The sequence below is a fragment of the Micropterus salmoides genome, unplaced genomic scaffold (genome assembly GCF_014851395.1).
Source record: "Micropterus salmoides isolate LMB-PRFRI ecotype aquatic unplaced genomic scaffold, ASM1485139v1 Ms_hic_scaffold_9, whole genome shotgun sequence".
Classification (NCBI taxonomy): domain Eukaryota; kingdom Metazoa; phylum Chordata; class Actinopteri; order Centrarchiformes; family Centrarchidae; genus Micropterus; species Micropterus salmoides.
Genome location: NW_024044681.1, coordinates 1,550,347 through 1,570,282, shown reverse-complemented (window position 1 = coordinate 1,570,282; position 19,936 = coordinate 1,550,347). Strand labels below are relative to the sequence as shown.

Sequence of the window (19,936 nt, the reverse complement as noted above, 5' to 3'; positions counted from 1 at the left end):
TTGCGTTCAGCTGCCCGTTCCACACCTGCGCAGTGTGTACCACAGTTGCTCTCGCGCATCTGTGGTACGTGACGTGTTGGGCAGTAATACTGTATATTATACTTTTCCCAGTAAAGTACAGTGTGACGGATTACTATTTCCAAAACAGTAATTATTACAGTTACTAGTCATATTAAGGACCGGACCTTATCAGATATTAGCCAAAAAGGAAGCGAGGGGAACAGGGAGAGAGAGGTATTTTCGACAGCTGTTAAGTAACGTTGTTGCCATTATTGTGTCACAGGCTAAGATGCAAAGAACATTGTCATCCGTTGTAAACTTTGTGTGACCAGCAAAAAGTTTTCAACCGCGAACATTTCTACATTGACTTAGGCTAATTGAAGCATCAGCTAAAGCAACACAGCAACGTGAAACTCAGAAAGAAACTCCGGCCGCTGCTGCCAGTGCTGCTTGGACTCATCAGGAGAGAGTGGCGTTATATCACCCAGTAGTAATAAAAAAGTTAAAAAAAAAGGACCCAGCTAATATTACTTTTTTAAGGAGTATATGCTAAGTAACTAGGTAATAGCTATATTATTTCTGAGTAACTTTCCCAACACTGAGACATGTGACAATGACAATAAGTATCGGATAAATTGGGTATGTTTTGATGATTGCTTGTTATGAGCTATATCTAGTGTTTACTTTGACTTTGTTGTCAATTGATCAATCATGTAGCCTATATACTTTGCTGTATGAACGGTTGCTTTTTAAGTCGTCCTTATGTTAAAGGTTTTGGCAAGTTATAAATGAATGTCTTGTGAATGGTTGTGACAGGGTTTATAAGGCCTGGATCTGCGGGGTCGCTCTGCGCTCCTCATTTACATTTACATTAATTAATCCAAAGCGACTTACAATTGCTATACAATACATGTCATGCTGACACCAAAGGCATGCGTCTTATCCATTGCGCCATCACCACCCCTCAAGACAGGCAAACAAGCTCTCCCCGAGGTAACCATGGCAACGGCTTCTGTGTAGCTGCCGCGATCCCGTGAAACTGTCGAACTTTTTCCTACAGTTTATCAATAGACAGCAGACTGATCAGCTGTTTGATCTGAGTTTCCTGAATAATGTCACTGTTTCTTTCAGTCAGGCCACCAGGTCTTAAACAGGAAACAACCTTTTGCTGCTGTCTCTAAAAATATTCTATTAACTTCTACTAAACTAATCTAAAAGTTAGTAGTTATATTACTAAAACAATATTTCTACAAACTAAGTGTTGTAGTATCACAAGCAGGATATCAATGATTTGTGGGGTGACTTTTGAGACACTACAGCCTTTAACAGTGTAGTTATTGAATAATAAAAATAGGCCTACCTAATATTAGGTATGCAAAAGTCTTTTTTCCCCCAAACTAAGTGTTGTAGTATAACCAGCAGTATATCATTAATGTGTAAGGTGATTTTGGGGCCACTACATTGTATAAGTGTGAAGTTATTGAATATCTCTGCAGAATGTGTTTTCGGTGTTGCACTTTGTAGAAGGTCCCTGCGGACTCGTCTCGTCGTGCCGCTCCTAGGAAGACTCATTTGTGACAATGTACTTGTAGCTTGTTGTCTACTTAACTACGATAATAAAGAGGCGCCGTTTGTGCTTATGAGTTATTGATCCCGGAAGTTCGAATCTGTGAATATAGGCTATTTCCAACTTTACCATTATCTAGTATGACATCTTTTCTCGTAATTACGAGATCAGGATCTGACTGTTTCTTTTTTAATATTCATATATCTGCCGCTGCAGATTAAATGCAATCAGCTCATATCGGCCGATAATATCGGCCGTGCTCTATTAATAACAAAACATAATAACTTTACAAATTTTACAGAAAACATTTGCAAAGTTACTAAAGCTAATAAATGTAGTTAAGTAAAAAGTGCATTCCCCCCCCTGAGGTGAAGAGAGTAGAAGTAGAAAGAAGACAAACACATTGAAACCTAAACTTTTGAGCAGTTTCTGCACCTTGTTTCTAAAGTTACGTTTCCCATGACACTGTGCATCCTGGCCGGACCTGAGCTCGCTGTGAGGACCAACTTGAAGCTTGTGGGACATTGGACGATTTTTAACTTTTCCTCTGTATAAATCTCTGCCAGGATATAAGAGGGGGTATGGACTGGAGGTTTGTTCCTGAGGGAACGGCCTCTCTGACAGGGCTCCTTGCATCTCTTTTAAGCCCCTGACAGCTGTTGTATCTGGGTTACCCAGTTCTGCTCCGGCCTCAGCGTGCCCTAGATCAATATGGAAATCAGAAGTCCACAGATGAACTGTAGAAAAGGATCAAAGTAGCCAGAGCTTATTCTGCTTGTGAATCACTGTTTTCTTGCCCAGGGTTGGGTGTCTTTTAAATTTTATGATTCTGATTCTACTCATGGAATCCAGTTCTTATTGAATCTCTGCTGGTTCCTTCACCACAGATGTTGTCAGCGCTCGCTGACCTTCATCTTCCTCTTTGTCTCTGAAATGAGTCTCTGTCCTAGAGCGGCGTCTCTGGGGACTCGTTTCATCTGTAGCCATCTTTGGTTTCCCTTCAGTATAAAAGGTGAACGTCAGCTCACCTGTGTTTTGTACCTGAGGCATTGCTGCTGTTAGTGTTAGCTGGGGTGTCATTGTAGCTGAAAGAGCGCATCACGTTGAACACGGTGAAGCGTTCCTTTAGATGCACACCATTTTGTAGGAAACGCTTCGTCATGTTGGAGCTGCTTCCTCCCTCGCACCAAACCTCCTAACTGCAGGTGCTGCAGTTTTTTAGTGAAGCTAAACCAAACTTTGGAGCCTTTTGCTGCGGTTAGGTCGGCGTAGCAACTCCTGGCTGATAAGAGACAGTTTGATGGGCTGTAAAATGCTCACTGCAGTTCAGGCAGGAGCTGAGATATGCAGGAAGTTGGGAACCGAGAAGCAGGATCCAAACGCACGGGTCTTATCCAATCCACAGTTCTTGGAAATTTGGTTCTCCATATCGAACCCTATTCTTACCTGCTTCAAATCGCCTCATTGTTAAAGGAATAATACCATATTTTGGGAAATCGTTGTTTGCGTTTCTTCTGGCCATCTGATTAGAAGATCAATATTAATTTCATGTTCCGGTGTCTGATACAGAGAGGCAGTGTTGCCAGATCCTGCTCATGAATTCCTGCCCAAAAACTGTTCAAAAACCGCCCAAAATATGTTATCAGTATTTATTTCAGTATTTTAACTTCCACGTGTCCTTAGGGTTACATTAGATTTACATAGCCTACATACTTTACATACAAGAAATACACACCGGCAGCCGAAGCATAGACCGTTTTAGGTGCATTAGCGCCACCTGCTGGACTGGAGTGTAAGGTTTTAATGACAGCATCAAAACCTTGCGGTGAAATGATCCTCCACACACTGTATTTTTAAGTCAAATTTATTTCATCCAATGACATGACACACTTTAACTTGATTCACGAAATTTGGGATAGTGCATAGATTACCATTGTTTTTTATATATATATATATTTTTTTTTTTGACAGATTACCTTTAGCGCAGCACCCTGTATGTGTATATAGGGTGCGAACTACTGGGGAGCCATGGGAGCTTTGTTCCCCTAAAAGCATGATTTGTGATATTTGGGAGGTCTCTAAAATATTGACAGCATGCTTTATTGCCATTAATTTCTATATTTCTCTATCCATCCATGCGTAAATTCAGGAGCGTCAGACTTCATTCAGCCAGAGAGAACGATCACTGACAGTCAGCAGTGGGCCTGTCCGCTCCACTCGGTCTCCGGTATACGGGTTGTGCCGCTAGTACGGCCGACGCGAAGAAGACATCTGAACGCAACTTTGTGGAACTAGGTACAGTTTGCAGAGCTGTCTGGTACCGTGAGCAACGTGACTTTGAAGTGGGCGTTGCTCAGATAGTGATTATTGATTGGATGGAGTACATGCACTCTTAAGTTTTGTCAGAGACAAATTGGTCTTGTTTCAAATTAGCCTACCTATAAAGTGCTACTGTTAAAAACCGCCAAACTGATCCAAAACACCGCCCAAACAAATTTTGACCCGCCCAATCAAAATCGGGAACCCGCTCAATCTGGCAACACTGCAGACAAGAGTCCAGGATGTTTGAATTCACTGTAATGAGGGTTTCAGCGGTTCAGCTACAAGCCTGAAAAAGTTTCCGGAAACTGTAGCTCAAACCTTGTAGGTGTGAAAATGTCAAAAAAAAAAAATACAGGAAGTTCAGCCATCACAATGCAAATTTTTATCAGCTTCTGAAGAATCCGTGTATGGTTCATTCTTTGATTATTTAGTTTCAAAACCAAAAGAAAAGTTGTGTAATAAGACCACTGCTGATGAAAATGTGTTTTAACAACTGATGATGCAGGATTTAATGAATAAGTTTGCTTCACTCAAAAAAACAAAACAACTGACAAACATGGTTTGGCAGCTATTTTTAATTAGCACCTAATAATCGAGTTTACAGTGATTTTACAGCAAGTTATAAAATTATATTCTCTTAGGGCTGATAGTGATAGGGCCAACATTGATATAATGTCAAAATATATTTGATACGAAAATGTCACAGTATGACTAAATTGAACATAAAATAATCAAACTGGTGGTATAAATTACATCAGGAAGAAACATTTGTGTAATCATAACTTTTAATGTCTAATTTTGTTAGTCTTTAAATACAAATAATATATCACAACATGTTTCTACTAAGAAAAATGTCATAATTGCCCAGCACTGTATTCGTTTAAAGTGATTTAAAACCAATGATCATTATGTCCAAAAAATATAAATCATTTTTAAAAAAAACCTGAAACATCCAGCAGTCGAACAGAAAGACAAAGAAGCTTTCCAAATATTATTTATAATATAAAAAAATGTTGGAATTGCAAATGAAAATTTTTTAAACATGTTTTCAAACTTCGGGATCAAACAAATGTCACACAATTCTCAAAAATTTAAACAACAAAGAATATTTTATCCCAGAAAGTAAATTGAAAACATTAATACATTTTAACACAGGGGAGTTCCTGCCTTGCATTCAGACTTTTATTTTGTGTGGTAAGTTTTGACAGTTTAAAGAATGTGTCTGTATGTTTTAAAGCGTTTCCTTCCTCCAGTTTAAAAGTTACAGTAACTTAAAGTCTGAATACAGCAGGTTATCAAGTGTTTTATTTCATTAATGACACACAATCTCAGTATTTCACAAGATAAAAATAGTTGACCTACAGTTTATATTCATTATCATATAAAAAAGAAAAGAGTATTACATCAATATTTACATACAGCAATATGTGTAACTTTTTAAATAAACAGCTTATATGGAGCAGTGAGTGAGAACAGTTATATTAGAAAATGGAATAAGGGTAGTTGGCACGATGTCACTGCTAACGAGCATCAGACTGATTTTGTCTTTAAAAAACAACAATTTAACACCAACGACCTGAGATCGACCCGCTTTTCCTTCAACACTGAAAATCATTAACCACGTTAATTAATAGGAGTCTGAAGTTTGATTTTGGAAGTCACAACTTTATCTAATTAAAGTCTACCTGTAATACCAGCAAACATTTAAAGTTCCGTTTTAATTGTAATTAAAACATGTTTTCCTGTTTACAACGTCAGCATTTATCTTCCATAAACTCTTATCACTGATATACTGACAAGTGTAGAAGTTGTTGTAATGTAAAGGTGACTTAAAGGACTGCAGAGGAAAAATCTTAACACTAATTTGTGTTTTAAAAGTAGTTTGTCATTTGTGTTATATTTTTATACTTTGCTACACAAAACAGGGAACAGACAGCAAATGCTCTGTTAGCTCAGTTTTTTTTAATAATGTATTTAGGGAGCTAATGTAGCAACGCTTCTTCTCCCTCGATCAGATGGACGTCATCGTCTGTTTAGCGTCCAGTGTAGATGAAATCTGAGGAGAGACCAAAAAAAAAATTGTCATCTTTCATTGTGTCTGAATGCTGTAAAAGATCTGTCACAGGAACACTTTTTTTTTTCTAGTATTATTAAAAATAAACAAGATGTTCTGACACATGTAGTTTTTAAAACATAGAGCTAACAGCACCTCAAAAGCTCACTGATTCACAACTGTTGTTGAATTTCTCTTTGCTGGTTAGAGTAAGAAGTTCATTTAGTTCTGGTGGAGTTTTTAAAAGTCTTACCACGGCAGTACTCGGGGTTGAAGTTTTCATAGATTGGGTAGAGAGGATTCTCCTGTTCACTTCGATGCTTCCTGGCTCTAAGGACATCCCGCACACACTGGTGCAGGAAGGCATACTGGCACTGCAACACACAAGGACATCAACAAGTCTTAGATTACAGCATGTCACTTTGCATTCAACACTCAGTCATGTTTGGTCCACTTTTAACTTGTATTTCAGTCCTATATTTAATGACCTTTTATCCCTGGTGTAGTATATACACACACAGGTCTTTCAGCCCTAGTTTAGTCGCGTATTCACTGGCCTTTCAGCCCTACAGTCTTATGTGGCTGTACCTCAGTCTGGACCATATGTTGGCGGTGCAGCCGGAGGTCGAAGACACAGCCGTACAGGTCGATGGTTCCTTTGGAGTCCAGCTGCTGCAGAACCCGATCCAAGGCGATGAAGGTCCCTGTACGGCCAACACCAGCACTAACACACACACAGAGTCAGCTTTAAAGAGCAAATCCTCACATTGGAGAGAAAAATTAAAATACTATATTATATATTCATCATTTTAGCTTTTAGTTTCCTCTCAGCCAATCAAACGTCCACACACGCTCTGTCCTACCTGCAGTGTACGATGGTGGCTCCGGTGCTAGGTGATCGGTCCACGTAGTCCCGGACCGTCCTGACAAACTGGATCAGGGACTGGGTGCTCTCTGGGACTCCGTGATCGGGCCACACGGTGTAGTGGAAGTGACGCAGCATGCGAGGGTAACTGCGGCTGCTCTCCTGCCAAGAGTTAAGTTTTTAGTTATACATCAATAAAAAGCTCTGAATGAAGTGTAGATTAACTAGCAGGAGAAAACATCTCTGTACAGTCAGAGATAATAAGCAGGTACCGAGATGATCTTGAACTCTCTGATGGTCCACTCGGGCAGGACGGACTCTGACAGCATATGAATGACCAGGTCACCGTAGTACAGAGGCTCTCGGTCTGCAGGCCAGTACTGATCACACTTCACCTGCAACACGTCAACACAACGACCAGCGTATGTTTTACTACTTCAGGAAGACTTTGTTCATTCCGCTCCCAGCCGTCTCTTTTCTTAACTGATTCAGGTTGTAAGTTACAATTATTAAGAAAAACATGCAGCTTTTCTGTTTCTGACATTTGAAAACATCACTATGGAATCTGGGAACTTTTGATTAGCATTCTGCACCATTATCCTTACTAATTTATAAAAGAGAATAAAAATAGCAGCAGCTTTTATTAATATTTTAGAATACTTTATAGTAGTATATTTTCTATAGCAGAAATGATCAGTTGATCGACAGATTAATAGTTAAAGTGGGATTGGTCAATAAAACAATGAAAAATATTGCTAGGGAATTTTCCGCAATAACAATATAACCAATGTTTGATTTAATTCATTAGAATAATGAATGAATTATCTCTTAATTTTTCTATTGTTGCGAAAAAGAGGCCTGAAAAGACTCCTGCATATTTGTTAAACAGATTTTATCGTAGCAGTTTTGAATGTTATGCTTCAGATTCACTGTTTCGCATCAAGTGTTTGTTCTGACCATAAAGAAAAGTTTAAAACCACAATTAACCATCTGGTTTCTTCAACTTCCACTCAGGAGCAAAAAAAAAAAAACAGCCTTCAAACTTAAAACAAATAATGATTTGACATTTATCCTGATAATCGTCCATACCGAATGATGGGAAGTTTTTTGTTGCGATAACATTTTCGGCCATATCGCCCAGCCCCAATTAAAAGCAATTTTTCAAGAAAGAATAACAACCATTTTCTAGTTTTAGCTTCCCAACGGTGACATACTGCTTTTCTTCGTCTGCACTCGACTGTTTTTGGGGGGTAAATCATCTTGAGCTTTATGGAAAGAGGTTTTTTTTTTTTTGGTCCGGGGATTAAACAAACGTCCTCTGTCTATTAGATTTTAATATTTATAGTGTTCCCTCCAAACATAAAGTGGAAAAGGTCACGAAAATCAAAAAGGGCACCATGAATGAATCTATATTAGATCTGGCAGGTGTTAAATATATTAGATATATATATAGACCAAACAAAAACACCAAAAATGTAACCGTAAGTGACTCACCCGCCCCTTCTCCACACACTGCGTCACCATCACCACATTGTAGACGCCGTGCTCCCACACCATCCGCCAGAAATCGTCCTTAGTGCCGGGCAGCGGCCCCTGGGTGGCGATGTACTCCCTGCGGTAGTTATTACCCTGCACACACAGAGCAGAGGGTTGTTAGTGTGAGCGCCTGTGTGTGGATGTTTAAGTGTGTGTGTGTGTGTGTACGCACAGGTACGTAGCTGGCGTTGATGTAGTCGGAGCAGGGGTCGTCCTCCAGATAGGACAGCTTCACTCGTGTAGAATCATCTAGAAAAAAAACACTTATTATAAAAGATAATTTCTTTTTTGTTTCAGTGTAGGTTGAACTTTTAATGCAATAATGTGGATCAAAGCTCAAAATGTTCTTGTGATCCAGACAACAAGTGAGCATCACTTTTGATTGTGAGGCTGTTATTTATTGGTTAAGATGCTTTAGTGAACTATTCACCGTCAGAAAAGTCAGTGACACGTTTGATTTGCGTTTCTTTATTTAATTTTAATCAGTTATGAATCTGAGCTCATAGTTTCTGAAAGTTTCACCAAAAACCTCCCAGACGTCACTGATTAGCTGTGTGTCTGTTCTGTGATCAGCGCTCATAACTTACTGTAACCCAGAGGTAAAATGGGCAATAAATAGAATAAATAAAAGTTGCTAACTCACTAATGGAGAACGTCACTGTAACAAGGGGGAGGGAAAAAAACAAAAATAAATGAGCACAGTTCAAACGCCTTTCGGCATTCAGACTTTAGAAAAGTTTTTTTTTTTTTTTTTTTTAATCTGAGCAGGGCTTCAAGCTGGGATTGATGATGCTCAGACAGAATAAAAGAATAAGAAGAATGCTGCACTGTAATCCATATTATATATTATATTATTAGCTATATGTGGTATTGTATTACTATTTTATTTAGTGGAGAACTTGTTAGTAGTTTGCAGCAGTATTTCTTTTTTATTTTATCATTTATATAATTTGTTTAAGAAATTGTAAAGTAACATGGAAGTTTACAAAAGTTCACATTGACACCATCCAATACAAGGGTATATTGTTATTATGGCAGTCTGAGTGTTAGTACACCCTAGCCAATAGTGTTTAGACCCGCCTCTCAGCCGTTTGCGCCAGTGGGAGGCAGGAAGTGACGCCAGTGTAGCTGAATCATCGTAGCGGCGCATTAATTATAAACTTTAAGTGTTTATTTAATTCTGTAACTAATAGTGTGAAAAACTAGTGAGAGTCTAATCCGGAGGGCATGTTCAAGCTAATGTGCCGATCCATTTCACCGCTAAGTTTGTTTTGTTCCGCTTGCCTATATGCTAATGTCCGCCATTTTTGTGCCGCATTGTTGTCATTGTAAACGGCGCTTGCTGCCTTGAATCTACATGTTTATATAATCCAGCAAATAAATCTAAGTCAGAAACAGTCGTGGTTATTTGGAAAAGGTGCAATATATAAATGCATCTATATTAGACGTTGAGAGTCGCAACAGGTCGCTCAGAACTGCCACTGCAACTAACTGTTATAATTAATACACTGATTAAAATCTCTGATTAGGGCTGGATGATGTGACCTAAAATCAAAAGCTCGATTACAATTAATGAACAATTATTTAGTTTTTTTGCCCTCAAAAATCACTGCCAAGGTTTGTACTGTAAATATGCTCAACTATTAAAGGTGGGATATTTTTGGGAACATGGGAAAATTACATATGTTAGAGGTTCTGATTATTTGTCCAGCCCTAACTCTGAATATAAAATACTGAAAAATATCACACTTTTCCCAAAGCCCAAGTTGATGTTTTTTTCTTAGTGAGAGTTCATCCGTGATTCACACAGAAGAGGGAGAAACGGCCATGATTCATTTTACTACGGGAGTGTGGGCATAATTACAGCTGCTGTTGTAAATGCGTCACCTCAAGTTATTGATCACATTTTTCTGTTCGTATAGAAACACGATGAACAGCTCTAAAAATAAACACACACACTGTCACTGATTGACTGCAAACTCCTAAATTTGATTTTAAAACTGTTAGTTTATGGAAATAACTTAAACATTATTAAACTGACTTTGCAAATTAATGAAGGAAACAATAGATGTTATCATTATCAATTTGTTATAAAAATAATTTTAGCATTGGTAAAGTAGACAAATATGTCTGGATATTACATTACAATAAATTTCACATTACAGGACGCACGGCGTGTCAGGGAAGGCAAATTAACTCAAACACATCATGCTACAACCTTTTTGCTACTTAATAATAAAGGAAAAGTTGCAAGGTTCTCATTTTCCAAGACTAATCTAAAAGAAAAGTCTGTTTGATGTTACATAATTTACTTGGATAGTTTGCTGAGTTCCCCATGTGCTCTGGTGAAGGGTTACACTTTCTTAATGTATGAAACAACCAAAGCAGGCCCCATAATCGCCCACAACAACCTGAAAATGAGCAGTGCGTGTTTTGGTTGTTTGATAAACTGATAACCAGAGCACACAGTGAACCAGCTGCCCGTAAACACACAGCTCAGAGCATCCAAATCTCTATCCAGATAGATAAATCTGTGTGCTCGAGTTTGAGGGTAGAGATGCACCGATCGGTTTAAGACAAATTCTTTGATTCTAGCTTCTTTAATGGGAATATCGTCTTTACTAGGGTGACCAGACGTCCCCTATTCCCCGGGACAGTCCCTGGTTTTGGTGGGCTGTACCCAGAAATGTCCCCGTTTGTGTAGCTGTGCGCTAATCATAGACTGTATAAGGTGTTAACAGACTTGAAATCAGATTTTACGTGGCCAGAAAGAATTGGACAGCAGAGCACACTGGTGTTGTGCCGAAAAGTGAGCGCAGAAAACCGACTGCCGTCCGCGGGAGCGCGCTCCGCATGTTTAAGCTGTATTGTTCAGTGTCTTTACAACTGCAGCTGCTTTTATCTGGATCAAACAGATATAATGTCTTAATAAACATCACTTTATGTCCGTGGTAACAGCAAATATGTATTTGTGATACGTTTCTTCTAACGGAATAATCACATTGTGGCTAAATAAGTGTTTGCAGTTTATAGAGTATTCAGGCATGACATTTACGTGATTAAACGCAATAAGAGAAGCCTGCTGTTGCCGATGGATTATGTGTTTGGTAGGCCTATGTCTAATATCCTTGCTGCTGAGTTATATATAAAATAAAGACATGATCACTTTTGCAGTTATCCTTCTGACTCTACATTAATTAACTTGCTGGTTACCAACCAATCCAGTGCTTTTTACCTGTTGAAATACCTTTAAATGGCCAAAACAACCCAGAACATGCAGTATTTCACTTGTCTGAAAGGTGGATTCTGTTTCAAAATGACTTGATTTAATTCAGAAGTTATATTTGACAGATTATAAAACTGAATATCTTTTGAGTTGTGGACATTTGAGGACGTCCTCTTGGGCTTTGGGAAACACTGACTGACATTTTATAGACCATACAACTGATCGATTAATTGAGGAGATAATCAACAGGAATTAATGAAAATAATCATTGGTTGCAGCCCTCCTGTCACATTTACACGCAGGTGAACTACTGAGTTGATGTTAACCGCGGTGTGCTGTCAGGAGGTGCAGTGACTTAAACAAACGGTAAGTCAGGAAGGTAAATAAAATTTAAAAAAGTTACTTGTTAAAAGGTCCGTTAGCTGTAAAACAAAATTGTAACTAGCAAGTTATAGCAGTTATGTTTGCTCAAGCGGAACTAAACACGCCATGAGGTTCGGCTTTATTCGGCCAAAACCATAACCGAAAATGCAATTCAAGTAATAGCACGACCTGATATCCAGGTAGACGTGATTTTAAAGATCGTTGATCTTGCCAGCCCCTTTTAACAAGCGCACCAAGAAGTGGTAATCCCTCGTTCACTCATTCACTAGTTCCTTTATAATGGACACTCAGATTTCACACATGTATGAATCATCAACATCGTCTGTCCTCGCTGAGCTGTAAAAAGTGACGCACGCCGCGGACTGAGGATTGACTATTCTGATAATGACTGATGACTGAGGGGAAAGACAAACAAGTTAAAAAAGAAAAAGATATTTAAGGAAGTTAAATTTACACTCTTTAAATGATCCACAACTCACCTTCTGCTGCAGCACAAAACATCATCTGCATGTTTAGTTTGTAGTTATTAATGTTTTTATTACCTCGACCCTGAGACTGGTACATCACTGTCGCCATGGGAACAGGCGCCGTCTCGTTAATTAAAGCTTTTAACAATGTCGTCATTGTAATGATTTTCAAATTAATTGGTCTATTTTTTCCCTCACTGGGGGACTCGATGGCAGGAGGGTTTCTCGTTAACTTTTTACCCTGTGTTTAAAATTTTTTATTTGTTGCTGCAGCAGACACGATTAATAAAAGCCATAAATCTCACACACACACAGTCACGCAGCGGTACTAACATGGCAGGATGTTGTTGTAGCGGTTCTTTCCTCGGTTCTCCGGCACTCTGGCGACGTCCATCGTCTGGTTGCGTCCCACATCCTTCAGATCCTTCACAAACATAAATGATTCATTCACAGTCTGAAGTATTTCTTCCTCTCAAAACCCCCTTTTACATTTAACACATGAAGCCAAACGTCTCTGGTGTTACATGTTGTCTGAACAGCAGCAAAAGCCCAAATTAGTTCAAATGAGCCGAACCTTTAACATCTGCAACAGTCAAATGCAACATACACATAAATGCAGCAGGAATATAATATTCTTACTTAAAGGCAGGACTTCCACTTGCAGTGGAGTATTCCCACAGTGTAGTATTAGTACTTTTACAGTCTACCCCCCAGTTTCCTGATCTGACAATAGCCGTGTTTCCATCAACGTTTTTTAATGCACATTTTGAAGTATGGCATTAAAAAAAGTTAGTGAAACGGCTAAAATATTTATTTAAATTCTTAATTTCGCAGTTTTTACGCTCACTTGAGGTGGTTTTTGCCTTTGTCGAAAAAGAGTAAGGGCCTGATTTACTAACGTCCCGAATAAAGAGGACTAAATTGTGCTTGTGTGCATTCTAAAATATTGCACGTGTAATTTTAGTACCTGTTATGGGTGATTTACTAAGAATTATTGTGTAGATGACAATTCTTATGGTTCTAACGGTTTCCGCCATGGAGAGTCGGGAGGGAAAGCAGCCACCATGTAAAAACCTTGGTTTGTTTCGTTCAGTACGTCCCGAGTGTGGAAATCGTCTGTACCTGCACATCCTGCACTAAGGACTTGAGACAGCACACCTGAACAACTGCTTTGGGAAACCTCAGCAGAAACAGATGCAGTATGCTGCAATGACCCAGACGCCAGGAAATGCCAGCAGATCGTGCTTCATCCAGCCAGAGGGAACGACCACAGACCGTCCTCAGTGTGCCCGGTCGCTCCGCGATCTCCTGTCCCTGTCCGCCCCGACGCCCCGTTCCCTCTCCAAGACCTACAAAGGGTTGTGTCGCTGTTGTGAACAGTTGGTGAACGTTCCCTCTGGCTGGATGAATTTTACGCCTGATCCATGCTGTACTGCAGCTGGGGGCTCTCTGCAGCACCAAGCAACTTTCTAAATTCCTCCATCTGACGGAGAAAAGAAGTCCGGTCGAAACAAAATTTGCTTGACTGGCATGAATGTTAAAACAACAGTATCACCAAAGCTAAAGGAAAATACAAAACAAATTCTATTCATATATTTCATTGAATAAATTAAATACAATAACAGTATTTCTATATATTAGATATAGAATATTATCATCTAATATTGTTAATTTCTCAACGTCTTCTTTCATCACGGCTGTGTCTCCTTCTGGCAACGATAACAGCAGCCATCTCTGCGCATCACTTGGCGGTTTGCACCTTCCTCTCTAACGTATTAAATCCAGAGGCTGCTGCACTCACATGAAATAGCGTTTAGGCTTGGTAGATCACATTGCGTGTAGTAAATAAATGTATTTGCATGTTACGCCCCAAATTGCATCTTCATTAAGGCAAAAGTAGTAAATGACCAACAGGTGCTATGTTGCACTTTTTAAAGACGTCACTCTGCGTGCACGCCGTTAGTGGATCAGTGTTAATTTGCTGGTGAAATCAAGTTTGCACACGTTTTTACTCGCGCAAACCTTTAGTAAATCTGGCTCTAAATGGGAGATGGAAACAGCCTGGCTTGTTCGCTCCAACCCAGCTGACGGAAACTCACTGATTTTGCAATGTCTTTTTTGCAACATTTCAAAAGAACGCTTAAAATTTGCATGACAATTACATGAAAACATGGCTAATGAATGTTAAACTTATACCTCAAACTCCTCAGACAGCAGGTAGTTGGAGTCGGCCTGCAGCTTTGTCAGGTGTGACTCAAAGTGGCAGGCTTTGATTGGACTGCACAGAGAGACACAGATATTTATTAAACAGACGTTTTCAAAGCTGCAAATTAACAGAAATTATATTTCTTGAGACCTGACCGACTCTTCTGCCTTATTCAAGCTTCACCATCAGTGTTATCTTAGTAAAAACTTCATACTTCAATGAAAAGACCTCAGAGCCTTTCTGCCATCTCTGAACCTTTGCTATAAATGATCGGTTTCTTGATGCGTAAACTGTCTCTGACTGAATTGATTCGGTTTACCATCGAAATAAGAGACACTCACCTGGTGACCCGACGATTGCTGCAACAAAAAGAAAGACAATCAGTTATTAGTCATGGAGCTTAACAGTCCTGTTTTAATGTTCAGGAGGGAGATTCATATTATTTATATATATAAAATGTTATGTTTGTGATTTGTGAGAATGTGAATGAGATTACCGTGGTAACCCGGACACCTTGTCTACTGACTGTTTGTTTTTTAAAAATTCCTCCCAAACTATTGGCCCAAACTTTGATGTGTGAAAGACCTGCTCCCAGAGACATCAGTCCAATCAGTCATCTTTCTAGCAGGGGTGCGAACTTTTGGCAAAATAAGCCATTGATGTGGTTCATGTAGATCCAATGAGTTTTTCAACCCGGGTCTGGACTTCCTAGCCCCCAGAAAGTGCTCCGTGCTTTAAAGTCAATTTTATTAGTGGCCAAAAAGCGGCTATAAAACGGTGGATACAAGCTCTGCAAAATGACTCATTTGACCATCAGAATTTGATCCGTTCGTTGGATAGCCACATGATTATTATCACTTTACCCCCATTCAAGTTAGCGAAGGACTAAACCGGAAGTTAGCCGGTAAGTCAAGGAACATATAGCGTCAAATAGCCACCAACTTTTCACCCCTGATGAGTTTCTGATCCAGGCACTGATGTCTTATAGGGCTTTTCCTGTGCTGAGTGTCTGGAACACCGTGAGTCCACGTTACCACGAGCTGGATGTTTAACTGCTGCTGCAGCAAAAAGCAGCTTCTTATGGCTTTCCTGATATTTTCTCCAGACTTTATGGAACAAAAAATACGTTTGCAATATTTAAAATTAAATCGCAGCCCAACCCGTCCTGGACATTTGATTTGTCTGTAGGAGCCACCTGTAAGTAAGGTCTCTCTCTATGTTTATGGTCTTTTATTCATAATATTGCACTGATATTGTTGGTGGTGGGCGTGTTCGCCGGGGTTAGAGTGGAAGTGACCCTAAATTGTCCTTAGTGTGACTGGTTGTTTGTCTATGTGTGGCCCTGCGATGGACTGGCGAGCTGTCCAGGGTGTACCCCGCCTTTCGCCCCAATGCCAGCTGGGATTAGCTCCATCCCCCCGCGACCGTGTACGCAGGATAAGTGGTTGACGATGGATGGATGTTATTGTCCAACTGACGAGCAGATGTTATAAACGTGCAGCTATCAGCTCTTACAGCCATCTAGAAGAAGCTCTGTTTCCACTGTTTGTCAAACTGACACCTAATGAGCTGCGGTCAATAAACAAAAGCCTGATCAGCACACAGACACACAGAGTAATTACCAGATGCTGTGGACTGTGGCGGGTGGGAGAGAGAGAGAGAGAGAGAGCATATTATTGGAAACTAATACCTCACACGCTCACATAATGAACGTAGGAGATATTGGAAACTCTAATCTCTCTCTCTCACTCTCATATACTGGTGAAAAATAATTACAGCTCTGGCGCGCACACACTTACCTCCTGACACCCATATATAATCCTGAAGCTGGAACCTCCTTCCACATACTCATCCTCACCACCGGGTTCTCCTGCACAGCCCTGCACACACACACACACACACACACACACACACGTTAGGAAATATCTGCACCAAACAAACAGCGTAAAGCACCTGAAGACATCAAAGAGCTGGGAGTGGAGTCTGTACTTCCTGTTCTAGTTTTTACTTTTGTCAGACAAACTTTAAACAATAACAATCTGTTCACTTTGAGTGTGTGTTTAATAGCGTATAATATAATGTCAACTGTGAAGTGTTAATATCACTCTTTTTCAGATTTTGTTTCTCCAAATCTGATTTATTTATTTCTTTGTGTTATGTTTTATTAGTATCCACAGTACATTTAAATGCAATTAATTTGTATATAATTGTGTGAATGACAAGGAAAAACAACCCATGAGGCCTTTCAGTCTCTGCTAATTAATGTGTATAAACAATCTATTTAAGTGACTCATTAACTTACAGCCTAAATTAACTGATCCTTATAATAACCTCAACAACTAAAATGGTGTGTGACATTTTCTGGCACTGGAGCTCATTAGGCTGGAGTGTGCCACCGAATAATTATCAATGACTTAGCTTATGATTTATAAATTGTGAAGTGGTTAATGACAATTTGCATTTACAGAGTGCAGTTTGAAAAAGCCAGTGTTAAAATCTTAAACCCACCCAGTTGTTTTCAGCTGGTTGTATTGTTATTCTGTTCCAGTATTTTTATTGTGTAAGAATAAATAAATAAAATTAGGGGGAAATATATACAAATAAATGCTCATTAAAGGATCTTATTAGATGATGTGATTGAGCGTAAAAAAGTGTTTGTGCACTCACACTTTGCGCAGCCTCTGCCTGTAGACCAGCAGAGAGACGACGGCCACCATCATACCGATCAGGAACATCCCGGCACTCAAACCCTCCACTACGCCCCCTAAAGGCTCTGACGCACAACAACAACACAGGAAGGGACAGGAAGGGACAGTTAGATCCATGCGTGAAGTGTGTGTGCGTGCATGTGCGCGTGCGTGTGTGAGACTCACCTGCGTGCGTCCTGAGTGGTGAGGACAGGTAAGTGTCGCTGAAGAGCGGCTGAGGAAACTCTCGGTGGTTTTCATCAAACAGTCTGGTGAACGCTCGCACACTCAGCCTGAAAACAAACACACAGTCATATTCTTCAGACTTCAGCAGTGTGTGTGTTGGTGTACGCGTGCGTGTCTGTGCGTCGTACCTGTAGGAGGTCTTGGGTTTCAGCGGCCCGTCACAGAAATCGCCATATCCGTCGTTCAGATAGAGGTCGTCGTCATGATAACGATCACAGGCCCCACCCAGCCGATCCCCTCCTGCACCCAGGTTCACCTCCACCACCTGATCGATTAGTGAGTAGATACAAACAGTCACATAGATAGTAAAAAAAAATATTTATGACTTTTGTTATTTGTATTTTTTTAGTAGTCTGTTGAATTTATGTTTTTAGTGATATTTTAAGGCGTTTTATTATTTTGTTGTAGATGTTGCTGTTTGAATAGATTGTTTTGTTATTGCAGGTTTGTTTTTATTGTTTTGTTGCTGCTGATGGTATCAGACAACTTGAATAAACGTATTTTCAATTGCAAGAAATATAGTTAAACACTTATGTGTCATTTTTCTCCCGTTGCAATTTTGTTTTCTTTATACTGAAATTACAACCTACAACTTAATAACATGACTATAAACATCTTATTGTTACTGTATATACTGCCACAAGCTGTTTAATGCATTCAATTATTCATTAATCTGAACAAAATAAAATACTTTTATTAATCATAATTTTAACCCAAACCTATTTACATTTAAGAAGCTTGAATCAGAGAACTTTGACTCTTGAACTTTTGACTTGATTGATTTTCAAAATAGTTGGCAAATCATTTAATAGTCAACAACTATCTATTAATCGTCGTAGCTTTAAGTGATTGTTTCTGTTGTCACCTGTCCAGCGGAGATGTCGGCGTCCTGTGGACAGCGGCTGGAGAAGTATGCGGTCTGATACGCTCTGACAGAGGAGTTGTTGATGTAATCGCGGTAGGATGGCAGAGGGTGGCGCTGGTCTGGCTGCAGCATCTCATTGGCTGTCAAAACACATGTAAACAGTTAGAGGAGGAGCTGAGAAATTTACTTCCTGTTGGCAGGTTTGAAATTGTTTTGGGTAGCTTCTGGTCATTTGGGCGGGGTTTATAGTTTGCTTAAACTTACAGTGAGCCAAAGTCCCTCCCCTTTCGGCCCATGCGGAAAAAAAGTCGGTAGTGAATAGCAAGAGACAACTAATGTTTTGATCCCGTTGAAATTGTGTCCTGATGTTTGTCAGTTTAAAAGATAATTTAAGTCAAGAAAGTCGCACTTTGTCATAAAACTGTAAAGTAACGTAAAGTTGTGTGTGAAACCGCTCATTGAAATACATCTCTCATCTCGCACAATATACGTCACAAACATGTTAGCGCTGTAATGCTAAGCTAACATTTATTGCTTGTGTGCAACTAGCTAGGTAACTTAGCTATGTTGCATGCACAGATAGATTTCACCCGATGTGTTTAATCCAACGACTCCTGGTCCTTTCATCACATCTTTTACACATGGAAGCTCTTTGACTTTAGCTTAAAGTAACGTTAGCTCCAGTAACGTAATCTTCAGTAATGTTAGCTTAAGTACCATTAGCTTCATTAACATTATCTTCAGTGACGTCAGCTTCAGCAACGTTACATTCAGTGACGTCATCTTCAGTAACATTGGATTCAGTCATGTTAGCTTCAATAACGTTATCTTCAGTGACTTCAGCAACGGTATATTTAGTCATGTTAGCTACAGGAACATTATCTTCAGTGACGTCAGCTTCAGTAACTTTAGCTTCAGTCACGTGAGCTTCAGTGACGTTAGCTTAAGTGACGTAAGCTTCAGTCATGTCAGCTTCAGTAACATTAGCTTATGTAACTTTACATTCAGTCATGTTAGCTACAGGAACATTATCTTCAGTGACGTCAGCTTCAGTAACTTTAGCTTCAGTCACGTGAGCTTCAGTGACGTTAGCCTAAGTGACGTAAGCTTCAGTCATGTCAGCTTCAGTAACATTAGCTTATGTAACTTTACATTCAGTCATGTTAGCTTCAGGAACGTTAGCTTAAGTGACGTAAGCTTCAGTCACGTTAGCTTCAGTCATGTCAGCTTCAGTAACATTAGCTTATGTAACTTTACATTCAGTCATGTTAGCTTCAGGAACGTTATCTTCAGTGACGTCAGCTTCAGTCATTGAGAGAAACAGTTGTCACATACCCGACTTTAGGGTTTTTAGTCTTTCTAATTACGTATTTTCAGTCATACTTAAACAGTTTTACGACAAAATGCCTCACCGTTAACTACCAAACATATTTTTTCCAAATTAAGGTCCAGTAGCAGTCCACCGGAAAGAGAGGGGCTTAAATTCTCTATAATCTAGTAAATGATCCGAAG

At 39.6% G+C, this 19,936-nt stretch overlaps 1 protein-coding gene across 1 annotated transcript in view; it reads right to left on the bottom strand.

The window, feature by feature from the left end:
• Positions 1-4,445: 4,445 nt before the first annotated feature.
• The window catches only part of ptprb (protein tyrosine phosphatase receptor type b), a 52,000-nt gene continuing 36,509 nt past the window's right edge, over positions 4,446-19,936 (bottom strand). Inside the window, exons 26-40 of the mRNA XM_038707769.1 lie at positions 18,425-18,564; positions 17,688-17,824; positions 17,500-17,606; positions 17,294-17,399; positions 16,426-16,506; positions 14,968-14,985; positions 14,617-14,698; positions 12,754-12,844; positions 8,516-8,592; positions 8,302-8,436; positions 7,080-7,202; positions 6,806-6,969; positions 6,531-6,666; positions 6,196-6,316; positions 4,446-5,945 (exon numbers count right to left, since the gene is read on the bottom strand). Of these exons, the coding sequence (XP_038563697.1) occupies positions 5,923-5,945; positions 6,196-6,316; positions 6,531-6,666; positions 6,806-6,969; positions 7,080-7,202; positions 8,302-8,436; positions 8,516-8,592; positions 12,754-12,844; positions 14,617-14,698; positions 14,968-14,985; positions 16,426-16,506; positions 17,294-17,399; positions 17,500-17,606; positions 17,688-17,824; positions 18,425-18,564 (1,541 nt within the window). The 3' untranslated portion in view covers positions 4,446-5,922. The remainder of the gene's footprint in view (positions 5,946-6,195; positions 6,317-6,530; positions 6,667-6,805; positions 6,970-7,079; positions 7,203-8,301; positions 8,437-8,515; positions 8,593-12,753; positions 12,845-14,616; positions 14,699-14,967; positions 14,986-16,425; positions 16,507-17,293; positions 17,400-17,499; positions 17,607-17,687; positions 17,825-18,424; positions 18,565-19,936) is intronic.